Genomic DNA, 18,640 nt, shown 5'->3' on the forward strand with positions numbered 1-18,640 from the left:
AAGGGCATGTTTAGGGTATCTGTCCTTTGGCATCCGTACAATGTGTCCAAAGTAGAACAGTTGTTTGGCTTTGATTTTGTGTAGTATTGTGACCTGGCTGCTTGTTGCCTCTCTTATTGATGTGTTCCGTAGACTTCTGGAGACTCCCATTATCCACCTTAAACAAGACATCTCGAACACCAACAATCTCTTCTCGTCTCTTTTCTTGAGCGTCCAAGCTTCTGCCCCATATGTTGCTATTGACAAGATTAGCACCTGGTAGAGTTCCATTTTTGTGTTGATACTAATTTCTTTTGACTTCCATATTGTGGTTAACTTCCGCATGCTTCCCATTGCCAGTCCAATCCTCCGTTAGATGTCTTCCGTACTGGTTGAATTCTCTGTGATAACTCCTCCCAGGTAGGTGAAGGTTTGGACTTGCTTCAGTTGGTCACTTTCTATGAAGATGGTTATTGGGTGGCTGACTTTGTTGATGATCTGAACTTCAGTTTTCCCCTTGTTTATAGTGAGGCCAAATTTCTTGCTTTGAGTGTGTACTAGAGTTACAAGTGATTGAAGATCTTCCTCTGAATCTGCCATTAAAACAATGTCATCGGCAAATCGCAGGTTTTTGAGGGTTTTGCCTTGGATTTTGATGCTAGACTGATGACTAATTCCAGTAGTATGTTGAATAACTGTGGCGATAGGATGCAACCTTGCCTTACTCCTGTGGCAATCCTGAACCACTCTGTGATATCTTTGTCCACCCTCACTGCACTTTTCGAGGTGCCATACAAAGCCTGTAAGAGTCGAACTATCTTGTCCGGGTAACCTAGGTGCTTCATTGCTGCCCATAGTCCATCTTGCCACACGGTGTCAAAGGCCTTCTGGTAATCTATGTAGCAGAGATACAGCGCCTTGTCTATTTCAGTGTATTTTTCTGTTATTTGTCTTAGTGTAAAAAGCTGGTCAACAGTGCTACGGCCTGGTCTAAACCCTGCTTGTGATTCGGAGAGTATCTCCTCGGTTTGCTTTTTCATCCGGCTGTGAATTATGCTGCAGAAGACTTTCCCTGCGAGACTTAGTAGGCTTATGCCTCTATAGTTGGCACAGTCTAACTTGTCCTTCTTTTTGAAAATGGGGTCAATGATTGCTTTGCCCCAGTCCTCTGGTACACATTCGATTCCCATATCCTTCGGCATAATTTATGAATCATGTCTATTCCTGTATCACCAGCAGCGTTTAATTCCTCTGCTGTGATACCATCATGTCCAGCTGCTTTCCCTTCCTTAAGGTGTTTCAAGGCTAGTTCCACTTCCTCTCTGAGTATTCCTGGTTCAGGATCACTGGATTGAGTACTGGATAATGTCTGTAGTATGGTTGAGTCAGTTGGACCTGGCATGTTATATAAGTCCGAATAATTTTCTCTCCATCTATCCTTGATTTTTCCTCATCAGTGAGAATATTTCCTGCTTTATCTTTTACACTTTTCATCCGGAGAGTTTGTTTCCCTGTTAGGGTTTTGATTGTTTGGTAGACCTGTCTAGTTTTAGAGGCTTGGTGGCAATGATCTACCTCCTTGCACAGATTGATTGTTGATCCAGATGTCCTTACACTGTTTTGACTGTCTTTTGATCTCTCTGTTCAGGAAGTTGTATCTACTGTTTTTGAGTTGTCTGTAAGCTTTTGTTGCTTAATCTCTCTTCTTTCGTCACATAATTTGAGTACTTCTGCTGAAATCCAAGGCTTTTGTGGCTTTGGTTTCTTGAGGCCAAGTACGTTTTTAGATGTTTCCTTGAAGCTTTGTTTTATTGAGTCCCATAGGTCTTCCACCTCAAGGTCTGTGTCTGGTACATCTAGAAGTGGTTCAAATTTGCCCCCTATTTGGATCTCAAATGAACTTCTGGTTGTAGAATCCTGTATGTACGCATAGATGTCCTCCTCCTTTCGAAACATTTTTTTCTTTATAAAAAAAAGTGAAGGGTAACCTAAGCTACGTTGATTCATATTCTCGATCGACGGCGCAAACAGCGTGGGATTCAGGTTGGGGAAGGATGTGTGGCCACAGCCGGATAGCGTGAGGGAATAATTGAGATATTTTGGGATGAATAGACACCCCTTTCTGCAAGTACATGTATAATCTCCTCAGCGTTTGGGCAATTTCCACCTCTGCAATCTTCACCAGCTGTGACACATTTAAGTCCATTTTTGCAGCAGGAACATCCTTTATTTCCACAAGAATTCCTGGAGGATTTTACATTTGAGTCGTACAAACTTAAGCAAGCTTTGTGGTGGTGACTCCACTTCTGCAACATTTGGACATGGAAAGACAAGTTTGTTGAAGAAGAACAAAACAACCGAAAAATTGCAGCCGCTATCATCCTGAGGCGGCAGTAGAACAAATTGGTACAGCTTGTTGTCTTATATGGTGGCAGAGAAAAAGATCCTTTAAAAGGTTTACGGTTCGCTAAATTCATGGCAATGGTATCACCAAATAAAGCATCACTTGATCCAGAGAAGTTTCCACCTACTGAAAGAGCAGCATATTTCCAGTCTGCGATTTCTTTTGCCGGTCATACTACGGAGAAAGCTCTCAAACAATGACTTGGATCCAAAGCAATGGGGTTGGAAACGCTCTGACACTGTACTAGCACTGGAAGATGCAGCACCATTAAGTTTGTACGATGTAAATGTAAACTACCCTCCAGGAATCCTTGTGGAAATAATGGATGTTCCTGTCGCAAAATTGAAGTGTCACAGCTTTTGGAGATTGCAGAGGAGAAAATTTCCGAAATGCTAAGGCGATTATACTTGCAGATGAGTCCAAAAGACAGCTACTTTGCTTCAGACGCTGATATATAATAAATAAATGTAGATATTTATATAGTGCTTTATGCTGTAAACAACCTCAAAGAGCTTGACATATATTCCACTGTCATTAGAATATGTCGAAACCAGGTTGCAGCCTACAAATGGCGCAGGGTTCATCAGCATGATCAGTACAACGACTGTGACTACCCCTAACAGCTTCCATTGCACCTGGGTGGGGTGAGGGATATCTTGGAATACAGTGTGCGTGAAGACTTGGTGCTTTAGAAAAACACAAAATTGAATTCTGTGTCACCTGACACCTATTCAAAGACTCTAAAATCATTGTCATATCTGCTTCAGAAGCCAAAATATACGGGATTATACCATGTGGTGGTGGCCATTTTGACGGCCATCTTGGATTTCTGTGTGCATGAAGACATCAGTGTTTTAGAATAGTACAAATTTGAATTCTTTGACCTATGAAATATATTCAAGGACACTAAAATCATCATCATATCTGCTTCAGAAGCGGAGATATATCTAATCATATGTGACGGCGGCCATTTTGGTGGCCATCTTGGATTACAGTGTGAATGAAGACATCAGTGTGTTAGACTTGTGCAAATTTGAATTCCCTGACCTCTTAAACCTATTCAAAGACACTAAAATCACCATCATATCTGCTTCAGAAGCTGAGATACAGCTAATTATATGTTGTGGCAGCCATTTTGGCGGCCATCTTGGATAAAAGAATTCCCCAAAGTGGATTTTGGTGGACTTTGGATATGATATTCTATGAAACCTTCTGCTTCTTCGGTGCAAAAATCAGCTTTGTACCAATTTTTTCCGGGTTGCACCTGTTTTTCATCTTCAACGACCATACTATCAAGAACCTTGTGACTTTTGCGATTTATTAGGCGACTGGTCCGCTGTAATGATCCAGACATTTTGGTCAAATTATATACCACCCTCCTCTGCCGTCCAATTCTTGAATATGGCATCCCAGCCTGGCTTCCACATCAAAGTGGACACTTTTAAAATCCTTGGAAAACATACAGGGACGTCTGGCACGTGCCTGTATTCCAGCACCCAGGGGAGAGCTTGAGTATGGTGTACGCCTTGAAAAACTAGGTCTGATGTCTGTATGCAATAGATGCAATTATCTTGCTATTTCTTTTATTGCCAAGTGTTTTTACTGCAAGCACGATATTGATCCGTTGGAGTATATATTTCCATCAATACTCGTAAAATTCACTCTCTTAAGTTCTCCCATTCTTATGCTAGAACCGATAGTTTTAAATACACTGTCTTCAATCGTTTCCCAGTTTATTTTGATCAACTTCCTCCATCTCTCAAAGACCAATTCTTGTTTTGTATATCTAATTTCCTGGACAATCTCAAAAAACATTTCAGAACAAATAGCTGTAATTAAAAGTAGTTTTTAGTTGGGCTTATTTTTTCACCGAAAGGTCGTGCTAATATTATCATGCCTCATCTTATGTTGGAGAATATAGTAGATTCATCCTTTGCCCCGTTCCCCTGTGTTGCTTGTATGTGTTCCTGTGGGAACCAATTATGTTTAGCCACTATCTGGCTATCCAGGGGTTCTCTTGTCCTTTGTTTTTGTTGGTTAATTTCTTGCTTTAGGACCTTCCATGGTTTACATTTTATATCTTTGCATGTGTAATTTTGATATTGTGCAATATTTATATGTATATGTGTTTTTACTGGCAAATAAAATGAAATGGGCTATTACAGAAATAAAAGGTACATACCCTATAGAAGACAAATTTGACACACCTGACCTCGTAAATCAAAAAAAAAAAATTTTGGGAATCCCAAGTTTTCTATAGGGTAGGTGCCGTTAATTTCTGGAATAGCCCATTATTCCCCCCAAATATTTCATAATGCAGAACCATTTCCGACCACGCTAGTAGATGCCATAGTTAAGTAGTGTTTGAGTTGATGTGGGTGGGGGAGGAGATATAATTATAGATAGTCGATAACCGATAATCAATGATCAATCAGTTATCAACGTTCAGTTAAATTCTAAACCCTAACACGCAAATGATGAAACAGACTCTCAATAACAGATACAAACAAAAATAGTTTTAACATTGTCATCTATGGAAGAAAAATCACAAAACTGCCTTTTTCTCAAAAAAAAAAAAAAATTGGGACTCGAAGATAAATTTTCTTCAAACTCGTTTTTTAAAATCTTTATATATGCTTAATAACTTAAAAAAAAAAAAAAAAACGAAAAAAAAATCTAAGTTGATACTTCACGTAAATGATTTCGTATACGCTAATCCGAACCCAAACCTAACCATTATCCTTCTAATAACCCTAACGCTAACCCTAATCCTAATTTCGTGTAATTTAAGGCCTACATGATGAAGAAATAACCAAACTTTATTAGAATATTGGAAACTAACTCAATAATAGCCTCATACCCCAACTCTGCCTGCTGCTTTAGCTTCACTCTTGAATCTCTGTTATTGAACTGTGACAGAAGATTGATATGCAAGCTCTCAGAGCGTCCGAAGTTTTGTGTCACGTGACCCTGCTCTGTAATTTATTCCCCCCCCCCCAAAAAAAAATATTTCATTATGCAGAACCATTTCCGACCACGCTAGTAGATGCCATAGTTAAGTAGTGTTTGAGTTGATGTGGGTGGGGGAGGAGATATAATTATAGATAGTCGATAACCGATAATCAATGATCAATCAGTTATCAACGTTCAGTTAAATTCTAAACCCTAACACGCAAATGATGAAACAGACTCTCAATAACAGATAAAAACAAAAATAGTTTTAACATTGTCATCTATGGAAGAAAAATCACAAAACTGCCTTTTTCTCAAGAAAAAAAATTGGGACTCGAAGATAAATTTTCTTCAAACTCGTTTTTTAAAATCTTTATATATGCTTAATAACTTAAAAAAAAAAACGAAAAAAAAATCTGAAGTTGATACTCCACGTAAATGATTTCGTATACGCTAATCCGAACCCAAACCTAACCATTATCCTTCTAAGAACCCAAACCTAACCATTATCCTTCTAATAACCCTAATGAAATGAAATATTTATTTTGTATCCAAAAACCATTCTCCCAGGTTCTTTGCCGGTTTATGTAATTGTCTTCTTTTCCATCCTAACGTCGGCGCTCCCTTTTTTGCACCTTTCTTGTATGGTATGTGCCACTCCTCTTTTTCCACGGTCTATTGACCCCAGGTATTTTCCATACATTTATTTTTTCTCTATGGATTTTGTTCTGTTCTCCTCATTTAGTTGTTCGCCATAGTCTAGGTTGGTTCACCTTAAATTTCTTCACTCGTTTTTTCTATCTGGATTCCTGAGTTTTATAGAACACTATTGTGAGTATAATCATGTTTCTTCTGGTCTATTTAGAGTGATTAGTATCTTTATTATTTATATTTATATACATTATACATGTATTATTAATTTATATGTATATATATTAATTTTGTATTTTGTATATCGTATTTTTTTCTGTATTTATTGAGGCGTTTGTTAGTGTTATGGCTCGTTGTTTTATTTCTGATTCTGATTCTGATAAAGGGCTAAGCCCGAAAGGTCGATTTGATGTTTGAATATTACTTCTCGCGCTTTTAGATATTCTCATTCTAAACTGTCAGCGGTTTTTGAGATTTCTTGCATATTTAATGATCACCATTAAGACCCCTACCCTCAGAAACACGAGGAGGTGGATGGGTGGTCACTTCTGTACGGTTACATTAATGACTTTCCCCACCCCGGGGATACATTAAGGGTATCTAATACCCACTAATGTGACGTATAGACCCACACGCATGTCACATACACAAACCCATCCCAATATATGTGACTTGACCATGACCGTGGTGACGTTTGAAAAATTGCTTCAAAATCAACATTTTAGCCTCCCTTTTCCCCTTCCCCTCACGATGTAGGTGATATTTGTGATGAGTGAATGTTGTCTGCAGCTTACGGAACAAGTGATGTAATGAAAGATCAAGCACAATTATCAGTTATATTATCATCATATCAAATGTTTTCAAAAATGCTGATTATATTCAACTGATCCTGATTCTTTTGAGGAGTGTATAAAGGCTGTATCTTGAGAAAGCGATTGGTCTGATGCTAGATTTGTGTGATTTTTGAGCGTTAAATGTTTCAAAATTCAAAAATGAAATGCGAGTAACTATGATGGCATCAACATAACAGTAATATTCATGATGAATAACTATTGCTCCCTAAAGAAAGAAATGGTTAACCAATGGTTAGAATTGATTGCAAAAGGTTCGTTTAGTCTCATTTGAAAGCTTTTTTCTTCAAAACATAACTGCAAAGATATTGGCTTTTTGCATCACTGTATATGGGCAGGACACTCTTCAGAGGAAGTCTACCTCCATGAATTCACAGGTACTACCAGAGGGGAATACAGGGTCATCATGGACATTTTCCGACGGTAGTGAAAACTCAAATGCAATTTAACAATGTACAGTTGCTGTAAATGTTAATGAGGTCCTTGGTATTCAACAGCAACGAAATAGTTCTTAGAGCTCAATAATGGAATGAGCGTCCTTGAAGATCATCCAAGGTCCAAAAGACTTGCTGACGTCAACATTATTGATATACGTATTGGTGCAGTGACAATGATAATGAATAAAGGACCAAACAAGAATGATGACATGGCTACGAAATATGAATCCTCTGATGAAAGTGTTTTCAACATAAATAAATTAACATTTGGGTATTCCAGGGTGTCTTCTACATGAGGTCCCAGCATCTTCATGCACAATATTGATACCATTTGACATAATCAGGTCCACACCTTCTATGCTCTTAGAATGAAGACCGAGACAAGTTTCATTTATATATGTCTTAAGGTGATATGACATACATTAATCACTTGAATTATGAGTCCATTCAGTGGAAGCACCTGGATCTCCCACCCCTAAATAAATCATCACTCGGTCACTATAGTGGAAGGTTTTCATCACTGTTTTTTGAGATTCAGAGAGAGTCTTGGTGACAGATCATTTGTCAAATGAAGGTACATTCATAGGGATATATCATACAATTTTGATAGCAAAATTGAGGTAAGCCATCAGAAAGGTTGGTGGTATGAATAGGACTGTTCTCGCATTGTATCCTGTACCCTTTTCTCAGTTTGTCAAGCTGCCATTCCCGACAGTTATTATATCAGCCATAGTGTGGTCCAGGCATAGCCTCCAATTAGTGAAACCTATATTAGAATTTTAAGTCCTACCTTCATACTATCAGGTTTGCTGATGATCAATGCTGGTGAGCCTTCACTGAAGAGTGGCTCATGGAGCAATCGGAAGACTTCCATTTTGTTGGCATAGAAGGTTTCAAGAAAAATTGCGACGGGTGCATTAAGGTATGCAGTGACCATGTTCAAGAGTGAGATAGTAAGAAATTAGCAAGCCCTCTTTCAAGTAACTTGTTCTATATACGAACTTATTGACGGTCACTGTATCTAGAATTTTTTATGTTACTTGTTAATTTTTGCCGGAAACGAGTTTTTTCTAGGGTTACTGACCAGCTCCTTAGCTCGATATGGGACATTCTTTACAGCAGGTTTACTGCCATATGTTGATGACAGGGCTTCGAACTCTTATCAAGGCGATCTAATAAGTACAGGGCCGTGCCCTATCCTCAAATTATGTTAGAAGGGGTCCTGGAAAGCATGTTTTGTGCGGTTACATTATTAATGACTTTCCCCACCCCGGGACACATTATATCCACTAATGTGACGTATAGACCCAAACATATTATATCACGTACACAAACCCATTTAAAAATGTGACTTGATCTTGACTGTGGTGACGTTTGAAAAATGGCTACAAAATCTCAAGATGTGGGTGATAGCGGATATTTGTAATGACTGAATTTTGTCTACAGTGAGGTGATAAAAGATGAAGCACAATACAATTATCATCATATTCTATGTTTTTCAAAAATGCTGATATATTCATGTGATCCTTTAATTCTTTGGAGGCGTGTAGTCTGAACTAACCAACACATTGGTTAAAATGTAAACAGTGAAATGAACTTCACATTCATTAGTGTTTAACCAACTGTTTGTTGTATTATGCCCAACATGATTTGCCCAACTGGTTGGTTACCGTAATGTTAACCAGTAGTGATTTGAATCAACATGTGGTTATTATTGTTAACCAACCCAACAATATTACCAACTAACTGTTGGGCTGGTCAACTGTGAATAGCCTACATAGTTGGTTAAAATTTTAACCAAGTTGGTTAAAAAATTTAACCAATGTTCTGAGAGTGTATCCATTTTTTTACAAAATCCGTGGACAGTAAGCTTTCCAAAATGAAGTGAATTTAAAAAATGGTCTGGTGCCTGATTGTATTAAAAAATTCAAATCCTAGTAACAAAGGTTTCCCGTTTGGCTCAGAAGTAAATGATTACTACAATACAAATCATTGGACCTTTACCTTTAAGATGTATTTCTTCACACGATATTTATTTTCGGGAAAAAAACATAATTTGAATGTGCATACCAGAATCAAATGTGATTTTGTCAAAACATTGCGTAACCTTCTCTTAAAATAAAAAGCAATGATTAATCTGCAAACAAGCGTGCAAAATACTGTTACTTTTACTTTGTTACGAATGAGTACACGAAATATACACTAAAATGCAACGAAAAAGAGCAACTTGACCGCCTTGAAAGGTCTTAACAAAATAATATTAGTATGATTTTTATAGAAGCATAGCATTGAGCTCTTTGTTGATTTCGTACAACCATAATTGCTATCCATAACATCCTTTGTATAATAGATAAAACATCATTGTTCATCTCCATCTGATTCATTAGCTCAGTTGGTAGAGCATCGGTTCGGTGATCCGAAGGTCCCAGGTTCAAATCCTGGATGGTCAGTGAAATTTTCTCACCGGCTGTCATTATGTATGTATGAGGCTTGTGTTAAAAATATTTGAATATAATTTGGTATGCAAACAGTAGAGAGAATTTAATGGGAACTTCTTTGATGTATTTATTATCGTTGATATATAATATGAATAATAGGGGTCCAAGAATTTAGCCTTGTGGTACACCTCAACTTATATTTGAAAACCTACAATTTAATAACATAATTCATTTACAATGTTTCCAAAATATGTTGACGCACTCTTAATGTAAGGAAAACTTGTTGTTGGTCTTAGTAAGTTTCATATTAAATGTCAATCCTCATGTTCAAGGTACACGTACCCGCCTGGTTCGTTTTATATATAACATGATAATCAGAAATTTAGAAAGGTAAATGTAAATTCATTTAATTGACTTGTCATTATTTTTAATTACATACAGCCCAATGGAAGTACATCCAAGGTTCATTTAAGTCATTAAGTCTGTGGTATTATGTTTGAATAATGTAAATCAGACTGCAAAATCTGCAAAAGTGCATAAAATGCACACAGGTGCCTACAATCGAACGAAATTAATTCATGAAAAATGTAATAGATAATAATAAAAATGATTGAATTTACTTAGAAGCATAGGTTTTCATTTAAAATGACAATCCATTTAAATGAATTATTAAAGTACAGAGCTGATTTTCTGACATTAAACGGTATTATGTTGCAACAAGAAATGTCTTTAAAAAGACAACACCATGGATGAAATTCATGTTTCATAATTTTTGTGTGTAGCACATGCACAACTAACCGGGTTGGAAATGTTGTTACCACGAATACCACCAATAACATACTAAACTGAGCTCAAAAAGAAGCTTACAATTTTCACAACTTGAATCATAAGGTCATATCTTAAAATACTGTCAATCAAAATGAACCAAAATTACACACAGGATTACCTTAATACTCTACTCAAAACACATGTCAGTAACCAAGCAGTTGTCCAACTGACACAACAGCAAAATGCACTGTCATGGGACAGCTTCCTGGACTTCCTTCACTTTCACAGCCCAATATTTGGCACCCAGGACAAAAATTCTGTGAGAATGCACACAAGATCCTTGCACAGATGATAAAACGGTGCTGCTTTCTGCTTTTCATACACTTTTTTCATCAAACAGGGCTGGGCTGTGAATGTGGTCCAGGAAGCTGTCCCATGTCAGTGCATTTTGCTGTTGTGGCAGTTGGATTACTGCTTGGTTACTGACATATGTTAAGAGTAGAGTATTGAAGTAAATCTGTGTGTAATTTTGGTTCAATTTGATGGACAGGATTTCAAGATATGACCTTGTGAAAAATTATAAGTTTCTTTTTGAGTTTATAAGCTTAATTGAAAAATGTGTGTTAAATAGGTCTACATTTAATTTATACTTAATTTATACTTGTACAAACAAAGGGATCAATGGAAATCACATCCACCGAGTTTCACATCAATCCGACAATCTATATTCAGACGACTTTGTGATTATGTTTTATGACATGACTTTGAACATTCTGACAATCCAACAATATATACTTATTCCACCTTAGGCTCAGATGACCTTTAACAATTATAATCAAAAAGACTGATTACTCAATCCCAGGGGTTCCCTGGCTCAATTCAAACTTTATTTTCTGAATGTGTTGATTATAATTGTTACTACTAACTGCCCAGTTGCTCTACCAAAATGTATAAAACCAAAGCAACATCTACCCCAATTACTGGTATTTAACACCCCCCCCCCCTAGTGTCACTCCCAACATCAATTAGTGATGGTAACTAACCCTAGTTAACAGTGAAGATTATACCCAGCTTGGTTCCTGTCTGGTCAGATAATTGCTCATTATAATTGTTGAATTAGTGGTCACTTGTTGACAGCTTATCAGTAGCCTGGATCAGCAGGGGTGCATTTATATCATTTTTCATAGAGCAATTGTTCAAAATATTTAATGTCAAATGGTTCCTAAAAACCTTATTTGTGAATGGATTTTTATCGTTGACAAAACAAAATGTATGTTTAATATATCAATTATTCCATTAACAGCAATTTCCTAAGTTTCCGTCCATAAATAATCACAGAGTATCATCTGTTTACAAAATAAGTGTTTATTTTCAGATTTCCAATTAACCATTATCAGTATAGCTGCATGGTAGGGTGCCAAATCCAGACCTTGCTAATACAGCCTTGACATTTAATATGGAATATTTTTTTTTATTTTTTCAAGACTGGTCTGGAAGGAGTCTGCATGAACCGCACGGGCTAAATATCAATTGGGGTGTGGCGGGAGATGTTGTAAAATTATTGTTTGATAGAAAACGTGTTTTCCATATGTTTAAATTATGGTGCTCATAATGTAGCGAATTTGCCTAAAATGGCGGATTTAGATGAAGAATCGTCACTTTGTGAGGGGACACAATTTCGGACTTAATGCAACATTGTTCTGTTATTATCAAATTTATAGGGGTTTGAGGTGATATTTCCTAAACTTCGTCAGCAATTGGCATTCATCATAGCTGAAAAACACTTACAATGTACCAATTTTTTGATCATGGGAGGAGCTTAAAATATGGCTCTTAAAAGTGGTACGTACTCAGAAAGTTTGAATGGCCGCCCTGGGGTCAAATGTTATAAACTAAAGTACAAAAGCAACTGCGCGGATTCCTGATTGTCCAATAAACTCACGATGTTTCTTTGTGTACAGTAAGTTTATAAATTTTAGCCCCAGGGGGCCATTCAAAATTTCTGAGTGCGTACCATTTTAAGAGCAATATTTTTCAACGCTCCTCCCACTTTCAAAACTTGTAGATTATAAGTGCATTTCAGTTCTGACGAACACTTATTGGTATTTAGGTTCAGTAAATATCACCTCAAACCTCAATAAATTTGATAATATCAGAATAAAGTTGCAAACATTCAGAAATTGTACCTCCACAAAAATCAAATTTAGTCTCTTTAAATCCGCCATTTTAGGCTAAGTCACTACATTATGAGCGCCATAATGTAAACTAATGGAAAGGACATTTTCTGTCCAAAAATTGTTTTACACCATCTCGTCGATACACCGCAATTCATATTTGCCCGTGCGGTTTATGCAGACCCCTTCCAGACCAGTCTTGGAATTTTGAGAAACAATATTCCATATTAAATGTCAAGTCTGTAGTTATAGTCCGAAACAGGTATTTTGTCCTGTAGTCCCTGGCAACCCAGTCTGCTTGTAGCTCACTCATACACGACAAAAACCGGCTACATAACATGTATAATAAAATCCGATTTTGAGTATAATAATAAAGAAAGTCATGCATATGCAAAATGAAGCAATTACCTATTGCTAACTTGGTAAAATGCATACTCGTAGCCCAATCTTGTACATCATAGCACCCAGTTTTGGTTTGTGGTTTCGAAATGTTGCAATTAAACATTAGTTCTTTCAAATATGAAACGCGAAAACCCAAATCTAGAACAAACAATCATATTTATAGCAAACTTGATAGAGATTGGACCCAAGATAAAGTACACCCAAATTAAGTGTCAATTCAGAATTATCCCACCATGGTGGAAAAATGCTAATCATGAAAATGTAAAACTCGTGCAAGACTCTGTATTAAATGTTCGGCAAAGTTGCATACAAATTTCATTGCAATAAAGTAAACCCACTGTTTATGAACTAAATGTCTATATAGTTCTTAACTTTAAATACTAAACATTTTAGGGTGTTAATTTTCTACCAGCAATATACGTTTAGTATCCAAATGATTTGCTGTGTTCATCATTTAGTTTTTAGGAGCGTCTATGTGTTTAGTTTAGGGTTGAAAGTATTTCAGTATTTACCCCACATACCTTGATCGTGTAAACACCAATAAAATGTTAAACCGGCTAATTTCACATGCATATGCAAATAATTTGTTTTTCATAATATTTTGATGTATATAGAATTGGCTTCATTATAAACTAAATGCAAACTATAGATGGCGCTACTTATCCGAAATCATATTTCTTTATTTGCAAGGGTTAGGTAATTAATACCCCCATTAAAACAGCTGGAATAGGTGAAACAAGCAACAAGAAAATTTTATAAACATATTTTATCAAACAATAAAAGGAATTATTTATATAAAAAAGCTTGAAAGGGTCATTTCCAGTAACTAAAAAGCGCCACCAATTTTGTCATTAATAAATACATTTTATATCCTAAAAAGCTGTAAAAAATACTATAAAAGTGAATTATTTTGTAATAGAGGGAAAATTCAAGTTGAGACCGACTCAAAAGCATCTGCATACATTAGCACGATGTCACTTTTAGCTGTTTAAGCCTAAAATTTGGTTATACATGATGTTTTGTTTGAAAAACTAATAAATGATCCCATCAAACAACCGTGTAATCATGCCTATCATGATAAAACAGTGCTTTTGTTTACTGATCTGGACTCGCGCATTTGTACCATAAAGTCAAGTCAAGTCAAGTCAAGTAAACTGATTTTGTCACCAAAAGGTGATGAATTCACTATACTTAAAGAAATATTTTCACCCACAAAAAAGAAAAAAAGAAATCTACGCCACTGGCTATAGGTAAGGTGGCAAGTGAGTACCCTCCTTGCTCAGTCGACAGAAATGTTGTGATAAAATTTACGATTTAATTATATGTGACTGGACACGGCGAATCAGCCGTAAAGTCGGCTCCGGTCAATTTTGTTTTATTTCGTGTTTAGAATATATATATCATAAGCTTTAAAATGGTATCATTTGACTTCAAACGATATCCAGAAGCGGGGTTATAATTAAATTTTGTTGAACTCTGTTCCTTCGACAAAATTGTATTTTTTATCGGTTCTACATGTGTCTCTTTTCCACATTTCTGGTAATACATATCTAACAGTTATAATTGGCAGTCATTTCAAATCATCCCCAAGTCAACGAGGTTCAGAAATGTCCTCTCATTGTTCATTGTTGATTATACATACCTAGACAAAATTCAATGCTTTGTTATCTACCACTTGAATAGGATTTAGCCAAAGCAAACAAAGACAAGAACTATTCTATAGAAATAGGTAGAAGCTTATTATCCTCTTCAGCAATAGTATTATTGATTGATTTAAACAGCGTTTGATGAGATACTTGTCGCAACGAATTGAGACACCGAGTTTACGGCTCATTCGTAGTGTCCACTCACATATGTATCTTGAAGTCCGTTTGGTCTATTTTAGACCCAAAAGTAAGCCCAGTTTGAAACATTTAGTATTACAATGCCAAATTGCCGCACGCGCTTTCATTTCGGCAAACCCATTCTCCGAATAGATCTGCGATCGAGGCGCCCAACTGGAAATTCCCCTTTTTGCCCCTCAAACTTCGAACACGGTCACGAATCTCAAAAATGGGAGTCATAAATTCTATCCTTTGTATTATGCAAATCATAAATTATGATACAGTCATGTATACAGTAGAATTCACCACGACCTTTGCGGGACTTAAAAGCTATTAAACCAAGATAACACTCATTGAAAACAGCTCAACTGATTAAATCAAATCTTTTCTGGTTGTGCACATGCATGTGTCTGTTTTATATGTGCGGTATCGCAATGAGCTGGTATTATAGTTTCAGTTGGGTAACCGATTATAACGGAAACGCAAGGAAACAATGGTATGTGGACCTTTGTCCACGAAATGAGACAATGGTCTGCTTTTTGTTAACCAGCATTCTTGAAAATGAGCAACATAATGATTGTTGACTCAACACGGTTTGGAAATAATTTCTTCATATTATCTGTCGTTTACATATCCTTCATAAAACACCAAAGTACGAATATTTCCAAACATCTAAATTAGCTAAAAATTTAGGACATGTTACAAAACTATATTTTCTAGAATTTTAGAAGAATACTTTTAATATTGGCCGGTTATTTTTCACACAGCGACGTTAACTAGGCAATGTACAATTACCTATAACATACACTAAAACACCAAAGTACGAATATTTCCAAACATCTAAATTAGCTAAAAATTTAGGACATGTTACAAAACTATATTTTCTAGAATTTAGAAGAATACTTTTAATATTGGCCGATTATTTTCTACACAGCGACGTTAACAAGGCAAATCCCCATACTTCTAACGTACGCTATTTGTAGAGGTCACGCGTCAATGGTAAGAGCACTGTGTATTGTGTATAGGAAAACGGACAGTAACTGCAGTATGTACGAGTGCTAGAGCAGCTCCTCTGATGCCTGGATTAAGCATAAAACTCTTGAGCTGGACTAAATTAACCAAACGTTGTAAAAGGCTTCATTTTGCACGATTTTAGGACACAATTTTCCTCAATTGTGTTCACTTTAGCATTTTCACGCGCTTCTCGCGCATTAATTGTCCCAATTCAAAAATTGTGCACCTAGCTCATTTACTCCGGTATACACCCCCCTTGCATTTTACCACTGATGAGCAATCATGTTGCGGAGTGGCCAGCAAAAGGTAAATCCGACCATATACCAACAAAATTTATTTCTCGACAACCCCCCCTGAAAATGGTATAGCGCCGGCCCTGGCTGACGTGCGTTAACGTACCACAACCCACAGGATCCTCCTTTCACGATGCACATTAAGGTACTTTTAGAGGCTCTGGTCGTTGGGGGTTTAGAACGGTATGGAAGAGGATTTGTGGCAGCAACTAAAACGTTTCTGCAGAATTTTCCGCTACAGTCATGTCGATAAATCAAATTTAATTAAGTCGCGTAGGGACGGGAGGGCAGGTGGGGTCACGTGTCCTGGCCGCCACCTTCAACTTCATTGTAACCAAAATTAATAAGTGGTATTTGTGCACATTTTCAAGAATTTGTAGGGCAAGGCTACCAGTATGTATCCTTAGCCCCGGGACCACAACCCCTAGCTACGCCACTTTAGAAGGTCGCAGGCTAGAGGACATACGAGAACACAAAGTTTATCGCAACATAAAACGCAAAATGGGCAACTGGTCCAGACCCAAAATTGTGAAAAAGGTAAACTTTGTCTAAAAAAAGCTAGTATAGAACTTTGGCTTCTATTCGCTTTTTGTTTGAATCACGTGACGCGAATTTAATGTTGTCCTAATACACGTAATGTAATTTTTATCATTGTTTTCAAGGTGCGATATTTAAGGATATTGGGATAAAAAAAGTAATTTATTGTGTTAATTGCATATAAATAGTGATAAAAGTAATACAAATGTTATTGTTGACCCCACCACATAGTCCTCTAAAAAGTCTAAGGGGGAAAAAATCAAATCATAAGTGGGTTGGATTCAGTCCCTTCATTCAGAGACGCTCATAATTTATAAGAATAAAGAAGTATGTCATAGATGGGGGTGAAAAATTCATAAGTGATAGTGGGATTAGAACCAGCCCCTTCATTCAGAGACGCCATATTTCAATTGTTCTTCAAACGCCGGTCGAGATTAAATTCTTTCCCTTGTGCCAGTATCAATATGTATCAATCATCAACATTTCTTTATTGCTGCGGAACAGTATAACACTACTCATACGAATGTCCAGTAATAGAGACAGGAGGAAATCGGAGCGCCAGGTAAAACCAAGAGCCAGGATGAACTGAGAAACAAATAGAACTCGAGCCTTGGCCAAGGCTCAACCCTTTCCCCTTCCCTATTAGCTACTGATATTGGATCAATTGTCATCTCGCACATTGTCCCATACGCAACGTTGGGCTTAAGCCAATTGTTTAAGTTTTATAACCTTGCAAGAAACGTGAGTGTAAATTTATACACCACAATACAACTTCATTTTCCACTGTCTTCTTCCATCAAATCAATGGTGGTATCTCATTTTAGTATCAACATGTGACCACCTCATTATTCCCGAACACTTGATGCTGATCAAACTATTTCGTGTTAATGTTATTTTAAAATATCAACATGATCGATAACACTGCATTGAATTCATTGATTTTCATTTCAGAGCAAACATGGCGTCAAGTAAGAATGGTGGAAAAGTTAAAACCAAATCGGCTCGAAAAAGCTTGAAGTTCCGGGAGATGCACCACCCGGATGCACCACCCAGCATTCAGAAGGCATCTACTCGATACGTCACGGTAGAGCCTATACTGATATTGATAGCGGTAGGCGGTGGAGTGATATTGTCAGTAATGCCACAGTTATTACGTTATACCATAGCCATGAATATGAATGTGACGCTACCTGAATCAGGCAGAGGAATGAACGGCTCGTGTGTGGAGCAAAATCAAAGCAACCCGTATTACCTGCGTCTTCAGGCAGTGCAAGCGGACGTCGCATTTTGGCAGATGGTGATTTCCTTGTGTGGAAATATTCCATCCCTGATCGTCTCTCCTTTTTGGGGGGCTTGGAGCGACTTAGTGGGCCGTAAAATTTGTATGGGCTTAATTGTTGTTGGTAATATCGCCGAAACCGTGATCCTCATAATCGTGGTTTATTTGGAACTGCCATTATGGATTTTAGCTATTTCTAGTTTTCTCACAGGTAAATGATAGTCAAATAACTAAAGCACAGTTTTTAAGTCACGCCGTTGCCTGAATCAGGCGGAGGAATGCGTCTTCGGGCAGTTCGAGCTGACGTGGGCCGCATACTTCATTTAACGTTATAAGCAGACTCAATCAAGTATCTATGTCTTTTAAATAAAAACACACACTATTAGATTTGATTGTACAAAAGTACAAGCTGATTTTTGTACCAAGAGTTATAAACAAAATAGCCTTGTTTGTTACTTTTAAATATATATTACATTTTTAATTTGGGGCAGATTGAGTAAAGAAACAGGTAGTATTGATTTAGTATTTTGTATACAGATACTATAGATTGAGTTGCCCTCAATGCTTATCAACAAAGGCAAGGGACTGGTACATCGTTATATGTGAGTGAACCCAGGACAACCACTCCACTGTTCAAT

At 37.0% G+C, this 18,640-nt stretch overlaps 2 protein-coding genes across 2 annotated transcripts in view; one reads left to right on the forward strand and one right to left on the reverse strand.

Annotated features, from left to right (window-relative positions):
* Window positions 1-578: 578 nt before the first annotated feature.
* On the reverse strand, window positions 579-1,019 carry LOC140140749 (uncharacterized). Its single transcript, XM_072162494.1, has one exon. It carries the CDS (start codon window positions 1,017-1,019, stop codon window positions 579-581), a length of 441 nt encoding a protein of 146 aa, XP_072018595.1.
* Window positions 1,020-6,069: 5,050 nt separating this feature from the next.
* The window catches only part of LOC140140760 (lysosomal proton-coupled steroid conjugate and bile acid symporter SLC46A3-like), a 32,049-nt gene continuing 19,478 nt past the window's right edge, over window positions 6,070-18,640 (forward strand). Inside the window, exons 1-2 of the mRNA XM_072162505.1 lie at window positions 6,070-6,166; window positions 17,675-18,213. Coding sequence (XP_072018606.1) covers window positions 17,682-18,213 — 532 coding nt within the window. The 5' untranslated portion in view covers window positions 6,070-6,166; window positions 17,675-17,681. The remainder of the gene's footprint in view (window positions 6,167-17,674; window positions 18,214-18,640) is intronic.

This window comes from Amphiura filiformis, chromosome 2 (genome assembly GCF_039555335.1).
Source record: "Amphiura filiformis chromosome 2, Afil_fr2py, whole genome shotgun sequence".
Classification (NCBI taxonomy): domain Eukaryota; kingdom Metazoa; phylum Echinodermata; class Ophiuroidea; order Amphilepidida; family Amphiuridae; genus Amphiura; species Amphiura filiformis.

Bases quoted from the DNA above. Each gene is read 5' to 3' on its own strand.
- LOC140140749 (XM_072162494.1), bottom strand. From the start codon at position 1,019: ATGAAAAAGCAAACCGAGGAGATACTCTCCGAATCACAAGCAGGGTTT.